Source organism: Microtus ochrogaster, chromosome 18, assembly GCF_000317375.1.
Source record: "Microtus ochrogaster isolate Prairie Vole_2 chromosome 18, MicOch1.0, whole genome shotgun sequence".
Taxonomy (NCBI): domain Eukaryota; kingdom Metazoa; phylum Chordata; class Mammalia; order Rodentia; family Cricetidae; genus Microtus; species Microtus ochrogaster.
Window position 1 is genome coordinate 13,301,934 of NC_022020.1, and position 13,549 is coordinate 13,315,482.

Consider the following 13,549-nt stretch of genomic DNA (forward strand, 5'->3'; position numbering starts at 1 on the left):
TTATTATTATTATTATTCAAGACAGGGTTTCTCTGTAGCTTTCGAGTCAGTCCTGGAACTAGCTCTTGTAGACCAGGCTGGCCTTGAACTCTCATGGATTCACCTGCCTTTGCCTCCCAAATGCTGGGATTAAAGGAGTGTCTCACCACTGGCCCACTACATTAGATTTATAACAGTAGCAAAATTACAGTTATGATATAGCAAGAAAAATAAAATGATTTTATGGTTGGGGTCACCACAACATAAGGAAGTGTATTAAAGGTTTGCAACGTTAGGAAGGCTGAGAATCAACCACTGTACTAGAGACATGAGCTTACTAACTGTAGACAGTTGACTGGGGAGGATGCATACACCCATGTATTGGTGCTTGGGAGACAGAACGATCAAGAAAGATCAGTGCCTGCAGGCGGTGTCGATACAGACTATCTCAAAGAACCAAAACCAAAAAAAAAAAAATAGTATAAAAATGGGAAGCTGAAGAGGTGGCTCAGTAGTTAAGAGCACTAGCTACTTTTCCAAGGGACCATGATTTGGTCCCCATTGGTGACTCAGAACCATCTGTAACTCTAGTCTCAGACAATTCACTTCTGACCACCATTGGCACCAGATACCCTTGTGGTATGCAGATACACATGCAGACCAAACATCCATATATACAATAAATAAATAAATAAAATTTATGTGTGTATGTACTTGTGTGAGTGCATGTGTATATACACATGTGTGTATAAATACAAGTGCAACAAGTTGAATCAGTTAGTGGAAAAAATCTAATATAATGCATTGGTTTTGTTTGTATATATATGTATGCAGATATGTCTCAACAAGTGTCTTCATGCATCAGAGGCATGAAGATACTCAACCTTAAGTATCTTTCTTTGTCATTCTTTACCTACTTCTTTGAGACAGTCTCTCATTGAACTTGGAGCTCACTGTTTCTGACTAGCTAGCTCCAGGAATTCTGTTATCTCTGCTTCCCTAGTGTTGAGAATACAGGTATTCTGGCTTTTTACATGAATGTTGGGTCTTCTAACTTAGATCTCATGTTTACCCATTACTCACCTCCCCTGCTTTAAAATATAAAATAAAATTTTGCTCTGCTTTGAAAACTCTTTGCATTTTAACAAGAAGTCCACAGAGTTAGAGTAACTGCAGGCTCCCAACTACATGGATTCTAATTTGATTACATAAGTCACCTTTTCCCCATAATATGCTATCTTGAATATCTTTCCATATGTAAAGAACCTGCCAGTGTCCTGAAGAGAGGATTATGCAGCTTCTGTGAATAAGTAGCAACACTACTCTGTAAAATTGTTATCTATAGAACTTTTGTGACAGATTCCATGTGATTCTCACACAGCAGGGCATCCAGCTGATATGTGGCAAGAGGTGAAGACCCCTCCCTGTGTGTCAGCATTGCTTCCTCTCACGTGACTGTCAAGCCATTACAATTTATTAAGAGTAGAAGATAAAGCCACGTGAGCACTTCCCAAGCTCCTGGATGGATAGAGCAATCAATTTTCCTAAATTATAGGCTTAAAAGCCAAGTATATTTTAAGGTAGAATTGATGCATTTCAAAATATTGCTGTGAAATATTTGAAATGAAACCTTTCTCTTCCTTTAATGTTGTACTCTTCTTGGTATTAAGAAAAAGAGGTTTATCATTAAGAAGATAACTTCAGAGCAGGTAGTATGACTCACTTAGCAAAATGCTTGCCTTATAGCATGGAGGTTCTGACCTAGATTCCTCAGAACTCACCTGGGAAACACCAAGTGTGGTCAAGTGTATATGTAATCCCAGATCTTCAATATCCTATACAGCTAAATTCCTGGGGTTCACTGATCACCAAGCTCAGCTTACTTGCTACTTGTTGAGTTGTAGACCAGTATGAGAACTCGGATTCAAATAAAAGCTGGATAAAGTCAGTGGTTGTTTGAATGAGATGTCCACATATTCTTGGGCATTTGAATTCTTCATACTCAGATGGTGGCACTATTGTGTAAGTTTAGTTGGCATAGTCTTGCTGCAAGCAGTATGTTACTGGGGACAATTTGGTGTTTCAAAAGCTACGCACCATTCACTGTTTCCTGCTTGTAGATGGAAGATGTTCTTTAGCAGTTCTGCTATCATGTCTGTCTGTTTGCCATGCTTCCCCATCTCAATGTTAAAAAACTCTTATCCCCCTGGAACCACAAGTTCAAACAAAACCTTTTTCTATCAGTTGCCTCTGTCATGGTGTTTTATCACAAGAACACAAAAATAATACTGAACCTAAAGAAGTCACCCTAGACTGTCCTGAGTTCTTCATGTGCACATGCTCATCTGCAGACATGCACACATGCACTAACGCATAACAACACACATAAAACAGACACACACACACACACACACACACACACACACACACACACACGAAAAGAACAAGAAAAATATCCGCATCTTCTATCACTCCAGTGCTTAACTTGAATTAGTCAAGATGTCCAAGGAGGCACAATGTTTCACTGGGAAAATGTTTTTGCATAGGCATCCGTGATCTATGTATCCATTTAGTATTCACTGAGCCCAAATATTAGCTGACACTGATCATAAGGAAGTTAGGAACAAGCCATCTTCTGTGTCTCCAAAGTATGCTTATTCTCTGTGAAAAATATGCATAACAAATGGGTGAAGACACAGGAAATCTTCATGGTGCATATGGGAACATGCAAGAGGAGAACTCAACTGGGAAGTGATGGGGAAATAAATAGCAAAAGGATGACATGAGTCAGGTGCAGGGGAAGTTAGAGGTACCCAAGATCAGCTCAGCTCCAAGACAGGCAGTGTCCTATGGAACACATAGGGAGGAAGAAGTCATTTTTCCTTTATTAGCTTAAGGTCTTTTGGGATAGCTAGATTATTCTGGCTGGTTAAAAGTTAGATATAAAATCTGTAGCTCAGAAAGAAGGATGAGGATGCAGATATTTACAGAAGAAAAGGTAGCCACTAATGAGTTTTACCTTGAGCAGTGTGCAGAACAAAACACTTCCAGAGACAGAGGGAGGAAGGGGGAAGGGAAATTGCATCATGAACAAAATGAGTAAAAAAACCATATAAAAATAGCAAATGCTTGAGAGGCAGGAAATAGAGAAGGCTGAGGACACGAGGTGATGAGAATGTTCTGTCCTAAGTATCAAGACCATGGATGTTTCAAAATTATAATCATCAGGGTATTCAAACATGTCCATAAAATCCAGAAAATTATAGGATGAAATCATCTTACATTTGACAGTTGGTGCAGTCAGTGAGAACTTATCAACTACCTATCAACTGCTACAACATGGTAGGGAGAGCTTGCTTTACTGGGCTGAAGGAAAACTGTAAGCGACCTGTGAAAGGGGTAGGTGAATGGAAGGGCTCCTTTGACTATTTCCCCTAAGAACACCTATGATAACTGAGGGGTTAAGGAGCTAGACTTAAAAGCTCCACATAAGAAATGAGGCTTCAGGCTCATATGACTACTGTGATAACCTCTAGGTACACCTATGACCAAGCCGTACCTGCCCTATACTTAGTGACAGGCATTGGTCAAAAAGACCCTTAAAGTAGAAATCCCATCTATTCATGTCACAACAAAACAAGGAGGATAATTGATGCAGGGATTCAGGCAGACTAGGAATAACCATACACATGTTATTATGGCTCATTATTACCACAACTTGGTCTTGTTAGATTTTGGTCTGTATATCAGCCTGCTTTATATCAGAGTTAAAGAACAGATTGGAAAGAGTACTCCCCATGGAGTGTGTTGAGAGGAAACAGCCAAAAGACAATGATGCCTTTTGCACATAATTGAGACTTTAGGGGTCCAATGGGTAAGTGCTGCTAGTCGCAATTGCCTTCTGTGGATGGTGTGATGTGATCTTCCTGACAGAATGTCCCATGTCAATGGAAAGGATAATGACAGGATGACTGGCTACTTCTTGCTCCTTTCATTTGGTTAATTTGAATACACTCTTTGTACAAATTATAGCTGCTGTCAATTTGATAATACTCCAATTTGAAAATTTGGATTGTTGGGTGCAGGCGCTTGCCAGCTCTAAACAAATGGTGGGCTGGCTAGCAGAAGATTTGAAGGGCACTCTGGCAATGGTCACAGAAATATTCTTCTCTTGCTAGGAAGTCGCCAATGTAGGCCAGATTTCCAAATTGCTATTATATTAAAAATGAAACAGGAGTTTATAAACCTCTACTAAAGCCACTGTAGACCTACACATGGATGAACCAACTGAAATCTTCCTCTTTTCTGGTTTGCTTTCTTCTTAATCGTTATTTTGTTTTTTGCTGGTTTCTGTGCTGGATCAAACGCAGGGAATCATGTGTGGTAAGCACATGCTCTACCGCAGCCTTGCAGCTCCAGCCTTTGTTTTTGCATTATATAAACCATCGTCCCCTAGCATCCAAAATACATAAATTATTGTCTTTGTACCTCTTTGTTTTGACTTCAAAACTCTATTTAATAATATTAATCCAATCAACCCAATGATTAGGTACTTAATATGTTACAGACTTTACTCAAAGGAATGTAATCATGGACAAGACGAAGGCTCTGTTTTCTCAGAGTACACATTTTTTTAGGGAAAAATGTAACAAAAGTGTCCAATGAGTTAAGCAGTAGAGTAAGATAGAATTAAAAATGTTTTTGACATTTCAACAAGACAATGCCTGCCTTAAAATATAATGGTTTCATTATTTCTATTGCAAGGGCTATTTCCACAGATTTTGGAAGAAGGAACTGGGTCACCAGGAGCTGAAATGACAGGTGGTTGGGAGCTGCCTGATGTGGGTGTTGGGAATTGAAACTGGGTCTTCTGTAAGTCAGAATAATTATATTCACAGAATTTATGGGGCAAGTCCCAAGATAAATGAAATTGTGTATCCAGTCAACTTAACAGTCTCTCTGCATTTGAAATAAAACTGAACAAAACCAAGACAGGAGTAAACAATGCTAGTGTTAAAGGAATTCTAGATTCTTGGAGAATGAAAACCTATTTTGAGTCCCTTTCTATTACAGTTATTCATTCCCCTGGCTACCACCGTCAATGGGTGCCAAAGTCCTTCTACACTTGAGTGATTTTCTTTTGTGTCAGTGTAAACAGGGCCTTCCTATGTTTTAGCTGTTAAGTTGAACTAAAACTCAGTCCAAAGCCACAGCTCAAAGAGAGTTATCTAATTTGCAAAGTGTTACAAACCATAGTAGATTAACTGTGGCAGAATATTAGTTACATTAATGTTACATTAATTTATTAGTTACATTAATGTTACATTAATTTATAACGTGGAATATTTGTTTAATGAAGTAAAAGTGTGCCGCATTCTTTTATGTTACTTTGTTTAACTCTATAAAGCTATGTTACTTTGCTTGCCTAAAACACCTGGTTGGTCTAATAAAGAGCTGAATGGCCAATAGCTAGGCGGGAAAGGGATAAATCAGAAGAGAGGATACACAGAAAGAAATCTAGACTCAGGAGGAAAAAGAAATGCGAAAAGGAAGAGAGGAGGACACCGTGGGCCAGTCACACAGCCAGCCGCGGAGTAAAAAGGAAAGAAAGGCAAAAATCCCAGAGACAAAATGTAGTTAAAGAGAAACAGGTTAATTTAAGTTAGAAAACTGGCTGTAAATGAACCCAGCTAAGGCCAGGCATTCATAAGGAAGAATAAGTCATTATTTGGGAACTGGATGCCAGACCCTCAAAGAGTGAAAAATAAAACAAAACCAAACTACAATCAACCAGTAGGTTAATCTCATGATGTGCTTTCTCAACAGCACACAGGCACTCTTCAGGGCTTGGAAATTATTTTTTGTGGTCTTCTTAAGTCTTCTTAAGTGTCCTTTATCTCATCATACAAAAGTTAAGGAATGTATGAGCCAAACTGTCCCATAGCTACATGATTTTATCATAAGCTAGCCCCCTAATTGCCTATGGCTGCCTCTTATTTCATAGCCTTCAAGAAGCTAAGATGGAGGAAGCTATGCCACATAAAAATGGAGGTGTAAGACACTGGTGGCAAAGAAGTAAGAGAAATGAAGGGCTCTTCCCAAGCCACTCTGCTCCCAGACTTCATGAGGTCTGCCCTTCACGCTGATACCACAGGCCAATGGGAATATTGTTATTAAAAAGTCAGAGAGATCCTGATAGGGAGAGGTTGCTGTCAAGGGATCCTCTAGCTCCTTCCCGTCTCTATTATTATATAAAATTGAAGGTTTTTATGGGGAAGGAGAAGAGACAAGTATCAAACAAAGTTCTCAATATAATATTGTCATATCTGCACTCAAACTATCAATTTGTGAAAGCTGCATTCCTACCACTTATGCAGCTGCATGCTTGGCTTCTTCTCTAGAATTCTGATGTGGCATTTGAACACAAATAATGACTGAGGGATGGACACCAAGGTGATTGTGTGTGTGTGTGTGTGTGTGTGTGTGTGTGTGTGTGTGCGCGCACACACATTCACTGTGTGATCTATATATATTAGGAGAAATTCAAGAGTTTTCTGAGGGTATACGACTACACCTAGGAGTTCTAAGTCATAGATTTAAAGGGTGAGCAACAATTCACGTTAGAGAGGAAGCATCAGGTGAAAGAAACTCAGGAGGCTTGATCTGAGGCAGGAGAGTGAAACAATGCAATTTCTTCCAACAGCAGTTAAAAAAACACACATAGGAAAATTCACTGGTTACATCATCTGTCCAGACTTGACTCTAGTTTTGTTTTACTTTTCTTTGTTTTTATTTGAAAGACAATGTGTTCTCTTTTGAGAATCAGATGAAATGTAAGAAAAACTTTACTGTTACAATTCTACAGTAAAGTTCAACTACCTGACTGGTCTTGTCTCAAAACAGCAACAACAGCTACAGCAACATCCTTCTGAAATGCTGTGAGGTTTCCTTCTTGGTCTTTGTATACAATACAGTTCTCCCATGAGGATCTCTCTGTATTTTTAATAACAGCCTCTTAATTCAGACAAATATCATAATATAGGACAGAACTTGTGAAGTCCGGGAGCACAGTGGGCTGCTTCTCTGTCATCCATGTCTTGAGGTTCTTAATTAACTAATAGCAAGAGGCTTCATATTTTCCCGTTGTATTGTCCCATAACACAATTTAGCCATTTATGGAGCATAGATAAATGATTCTTGTTGTGTAGTAATAAAACCATCTCAGTTTATTTTAGTTTCACATGTCATTACATACTGAAGTTTTGTTTGGTTCACTTCTTTTTATTTCATTACTACTACCAAGGGATTCCAAGTTAGCATTTTCTTTTGCAGATATTATAGAAATAACTAGAATTTCATGACATTAACTTTCAAACAAGGAACATCAATAGAGACCAAGAACAATGTTGTGAATAAAAAAAAAAAGCAGAGATATCAAGCCATCCACAAGGTCACACCTCAAAGCAAAGCATTTGCATCCACAGAAAAAGATAACTCTCAGCCTTGATCAGAGGATCCTGTCCTTGCAGTGAACAATGGGGAACAAAGAGAACCATGACTGCAAGGATGCAAAGAAGAAGGCACAACTAAGGACTCAGCTCAAAACATGACTTCCTACTCCCTGCTATGGCTTGGGGGGCATTGTGATAGGGGTGCACAGCCTGAGAACCGGAAGTAGGATTGGGTGAATGCTAACCATCATTGTACAAACTGTTTACCCCCTCCTGTTTTAGTGACTGCTAACCATCATTGTACAAACTGTTTTAATAGTTGCACAATATTAAACTAAGCACATTATGTTTTTAATTTTAAAGAATGTATCAATGACTTATTCACCTTTTCTAGTATAAATAACTAATAACTTTCCAGTTTGGAACATCTCCACTTGACATCATGTGGCTGGGGCGGGCAAAACTCAACTAAACTTAGCCCAGGCTTTCTAGATCTGGCCTGCAAAAGGACTCCAGAAACTTTTCTGCACCAACCAGAAGCCCACTGCCAGAGGTCATTAGGGAATCAAGAATTACTTATTTCTATATCAAACATTTTCATCTCTGATTCATTGAGAGATGCTGTGACACACAGATGCAAGGAATTCTGAAAGCATGAGCAAACACGAGCTGCTCGAGGCATCGCTCACTGGTGAGAGATCATCATTGTTGCTAATCTACAGCTGAGGAGGCATGGTGGCTTCTGCTTGTTGTTTTAGTCCATGTGTTTTTAGTAAAATCGTGCACATTCCATAAAGTTCCAAATGCTTTAAATTCTCTTAAATCACAAGGCTCTATGAACTACTGAATCATTCTTGACAAACTGTACCTTATAACACCAGAGGCAGAGGGAATCGCTACTTGTGAAAAATTGCTCTTATTCTACTTGAATTTTTTGTCAATATCAAACAGCAATCATTCAACTGTTCAATCCTGCTGCTGCTTACAGAAGCTGTGACAATATAGAGAGGTATCTAGGCAGAGAGACGAATGTTGTGTTTCAAATAGCCTTGTTTTCACCCCCTGTCACTGACTAGTCTTTATAACAGTCTAACCATTTTCTTCTTTCAGGTTTAGAAAATAAACCAGCCCCAAAAGAACGCGCAAAATGCAATCCGCTGTGAAGACTCACCACTACTGGAAGTGTCATTCAGGTTTAGCAGTCCTCCTCCTAGCCCTCGGTAACTATGGTAACTGTAGGTCCCATTGCCATTGATGTACAATACCTCCTGTGAGCCTGGAACACTAGATGTTGAGTAGGTGGCCTGGGCTGCCTCAGGCTTGCACTGTTTGTCAGCGGGAGTAGCTTCATCCTGTAATGAAACAGCATTCCATCACTGTGACGTTTCTGTGATACTTCACCTTGCACACACTCAATGCCAGACACACAGTTGCACTAAGTAAGAAAAGTCCATACAGTGAACATTAAGTTCATGTGCATATTTTTCACCTTTAATAAATATTAATAGTAATAATAATAATGATAAAGAGCCAGGCAACAATGTGGACAGGCTATAGACAGAAAACCTGACAGTTTCCAAATGAATTAAAAATGATGGAGAATGCTTCAAGCAACAAGCACTAAGAGGGTAGAAGTCGCCTAAAGAACCACTGGCAAGTGATTGGCCAGAGAAAACAAGGGACACACACACACAGTGGAATCCTATTCACCCTTGAAAAAAGGAATCCCTCACAATACTATAAACTGATGAGGCCCAGGGCCAGTTCTTAAGTGAACGAGTGGGCTGTAATAGAGCAGATGCTGCATGGGAGATGACTGAGAAGTCAAAGGCACAGATGGGTGAGGGACAATGGTGGTACCCAAGTCTGCCTGGAGTCAGGCTGGGGGAACAGGATTTCATTGTATGTAGAAGTAGGAGCATGGATCTGAGATCTATGCTTAAAATTTCTCTCCTGATACTGGGGAAGTGACTGGGAGAGAGGGTGGCTTTTAATTAATAGTAAACAACTTGAAGCCACATGCAGGACTGAAAATTCACAGAAAGATTACAGTGGAAGATTATACATATTCAACAAAATCTGATCTTTTGTTTTGCTTGTTCACTTCCTCTCCTCTTCCTGCCTTACATTTTTTCCTTATTTCCTTCTCTGATTCTTCCTTTTCTCTTATTCCATTTTTATTTTATGGTTGAAAAACATCAATTTTTATTGAGTACTACCTCTGCACTAGGCCTGTTGAGTGAGTACTACCTAGGCCTGTTGAGTGAGTACCACCTCTACACTAGGCCTGTTGCTACCATTACAGGAGCCTGACAAAGATCTAAGTAAACACCTGGGTCCTTTCGTTTTTCGTTCTTATGTCTGCATACACATTCACCAATGTCCATGAAACTACCTTTATCCCATTGAAAATGTTGTAAGGGAATAAGAAATTAACTTTGTAATAAATGGTATATTTTAAATAACCAAATATATTGAATTTCTCTTTATGAGTTTATAAAGTCTAAAATATATTCATTATGAATAGTTTAATTTCACTTGCCTTATCATCATCATTATTATTATTATTTGATTTTTTTTTGAGACAGGATTTTTTCTGTATACCCTTGGCTTTCCTGGAACTCACTCTGTAGATTAGGCTGGCCTCAAATTCACAGAGATTCTCCTGCCTCTCCTTCCCGAGTAGAGGGATTCAAGGCATGCACCACCACCTCCTGGCTCTGCATGTATTATTTATATTTCTTTTGATGTATTCTTCTCTTCACTCTTCCATATCAAGAATGATCTTCAGTGATCAAGACAAGGTCTTCACCACTACGCCATATCCCTAGACTTCTTTCATTTTCAACAAGGAATATTTCTATCAATTGATTTCTATTAAATATTAGGAGTGGATTTTTTCATAATCAGGAGTGTTTTGCATGGCTTTAAATTGGAGTAAAGTAGACCTTGAGTAGATCATATAACTGTCAGATCTTTTTCAGGTGCTACAAAAGGGAAATGAGGAATAACATTGTTCTCTATCTGAGCTATATTATATTGGTTGCTCGTCTTTCCTAGGATGAAAACTTGGCATGATTCTGTTTTTGTGCAGGGCAATGGACTCAGCTCAAATGAATCCGTTCCACTCAGCCATAGGTAAGGGCTACATGGTCTACAACTTTTATCTTTATTTCCAATAAGATTATAAGAGAGAATTGAAACTTTATGACTTCCCAATCTAAATGGTACTGTAATACTATTGACTGACTTTCAAAGTAAAAAATAAGAGAGAAGAAATGGAAAAAATATTATACAACATGAATTTTCAATTTTGCTGTAATCTATTTACTAAGTATGACTATTTTTAAAAATAATAAAATGATTCTCTGAAATTTTTCTAATGAAAATATGGATGATCTAAATTGGTATACAATTAGAATGTTGGGTTGCAACTTCAAAGCTTGCCATTTGAACTACAGAACCCATGGGAGGGTGTATTACCTTAGAATAGCATTTTTTGGAAGAAACTGTCAAGTCAAGAAAAGAGCAAGGCCAACAGCTCTACTCTCCTGACTCTTCAGCTGGTAGTTGTAGTTTAATAATTTTAATTTTTGCTAATGGAAAATCACCCAGAGAAGGTAGGTTTCAGACTCTGGCTGTCTGTAGAAAAGAATATGGGATCATGAGCCTCACCTCTGATAACTGAGACTTTTAAATATACTCAGGCAATTGTCTAATAACAGTGATGTTGTGAACAAGCCTCATCAATGAATCAATGTTAGGAGCATACAAGCAGTTGTCACTGGGCAAACTGGGTTTGGCAGAGGGATTGAAATCATTAAGATCTTGGTGTATCTCATATTTGATTCATCAGTCTTTCTGTCCTTCGTGTGAAATGGTTTCCTGTGTAGGTGTGCCAGCATCTCTTTATGGGCATAGGATTATCTATACGTAATCTCAAATTAAAAAAAAAAAAAACTCCTTGAAATTCAAAACTGAGTGGCTGAGTGATGCTAACTTTTTTTTTTTATTTTGTGAGTGGGGACTTTGATCATTTTACATTTTTAAAAATCACTTAAGAATTTAAACATTCAATCAGTATTCTATGCAAATATTAAAAAATATCAAATACTATAAGGTCTGATACACTGGTCTCAAGAAGTTCAGACCATATATCCTCCACCTGTTCATAGTAATTCTTCCATACTAACATAAATGTGGCATATATGTCCCGAGCTTGAGCTTATTAAAGCTCACCAGAGGATCAATAGATGGGTCTAAGATGTTTGCATGCTGAAGAAGTTGGTTGTTGAATTCCCAAGGATCATGGTCTCCCTTCCCTGGCTACTCTTTTGTTATATGGTTCAGGATGTAAATGGCTTTATTTTGCCTTGTTTTCTCACTCTTTGTGAACTCAGGCAATCCTATCATATGCCCAAAGCAACATATGCACTTGAGTGCAAGCCATCCTGTCCATGTGTGAGGTAAATAATCTTATATTACCTTTGGGATTTTGTTATAAAAATGAAAATCAAGTAATACAGTCACATTAATTTTCATGCATACATCTAATTTCTCTAAAAGTATTATATTCTTAAACTGGTCTCTATGGAAACCATCTGAGAGTCTCCGTGAGGTTATGAGTTGTAGGATAATAGCATGGGCTACACAACATCCTTTCTTGGTAGCCTGATCAACAGCTTTATTTCACTCTGAACTTACCAAGTGACTGCATCAAAGCGTTATGGAAATGACTGCTCTAATATATTCCTTCTGCAAAGACATATCTATTGAAGTCTCAAAGACGCCAGGATGTTCTCTGTTTTTGGGGTACCTGTGAAGGTGAGCCTCAGTTCTACCACTCATGTGGTGTAAATAATCTGGGCTTCTAGTTTTAGGAATGTGACTGCTCTCCTGAGACAGGAAGATTCACTTACCAGAGAGGCTCTTGTTTTGTAAAAGAAGAGACATTATTTTTGCACTGTTTCCTTATGCCTTCTTTGTAAGATAGAATTAATTTGTATTATTAAGTGTACTATTTTAAAATTTTGACTCTTTCTTTATTAACTGTTGTTCCAAACTGCTATAGCTGTACTGGGAAGGCATAAAATTAATTCCATTAATAAGCAAAGCCAACTTTCTAGGATTATTTGCATTCAAACAAAGATTTGCATTATTTGTGTTTTGGCAATCCACTAGACCTAGAGAAATAAAACATACAAATCTGCCAATAAAATATGTTCTGCAATGTCTTTTGGACAAAATTTAATGAGAGTTAATTCTTGTTTTTGTCTTGAGAAATAATCATTTTCAATGAGAGAATATTTTAGTGACATTAAAGGTACAGATGCCCTGGAGTCATGTTTTATCTTTGTCATGATCTTCAAATAATTAATATTTTAATAGTGAGTGCTCAACACTTCCATAACTACCAGTACACCCAGAGTGCCTATGAAGGCTGTTTTCAAAAGAGGGCCATATTAACATGCTACAAAGGTGCATATCTACACAGTGAAATACATTTAGTTAATCTACAAGAAAAATGATTAACCCTCTTTTTTATTAGAAATATTTCAAAACGTGTAATACATAAAAATAAGGAACAACAATTGAATGACCACAAGCAATGATCAAGACAATTCATCTCTCCTCTCCTCTCCTCTCCTCTCCTCTCCTCTCTCTCTTTCACAAACACATATTTTGATTAAAAATATTCAATGGAAAAAGTAGTATTTTCATTTACCTTTACTATTAGACTCTGGCACCATCTGTTTATATCTCCCTCCTACCTTCAAGTTGAATATACATTTACATTTCATGTGCAAAATGGGCTTATAAGTGGATGGGCGTTTACTTTTCCAAGGAGGGCAAGATTGGGGTGGGCTGGAGAAGGGACTTAACTATCAGCTGTCAGGCCATGACATGTCCTTTGAACTTCTCCGTTCCACCCAGAAACTGGCCAGAGTCATATTGAGGTATGTAGTTGTTTTAGGGTTCCTTGATGGACCACATGGACAAAGTCCTAATACCCTCAGACACATAAGGACATTTTTACTTAGTACCTTCCACAGACAAATTCTCTCTTTAACTGAAAGTTAATTGATTCCTTCTAAGGGTCCAACAACAGGTTTTTCTTC

The 13,549-nt window shown here is 38.1% G+C and overlaps 1 protein-coding gene across 5 annotated transcripts in view; it reads right to left on the minus strand.

Annotated features, from left to right (window-relative positions):
- The window catches only part of Nol4 (nucleolar protein 4), a 363,650-nt gene that overhangs the window by 19,882 nt on the left and 330,219 nt on the right, over positions 1–13,549 (minus strand). For all 5 annotated transcript variants that reach the window (XM_026783520.1, XM_026783518.1, XM_026783519.1 and 2 more), the window contains one exon: positions 8,602–8,782. In XM_026783520.1, coding sequence (XP_026639321.1) covers positions 8,602–8,782 — 181 coding nt within the window. The remainder of the gene's footprint in view (positions 1–8,601; positions 8,783–13,549) is intronic.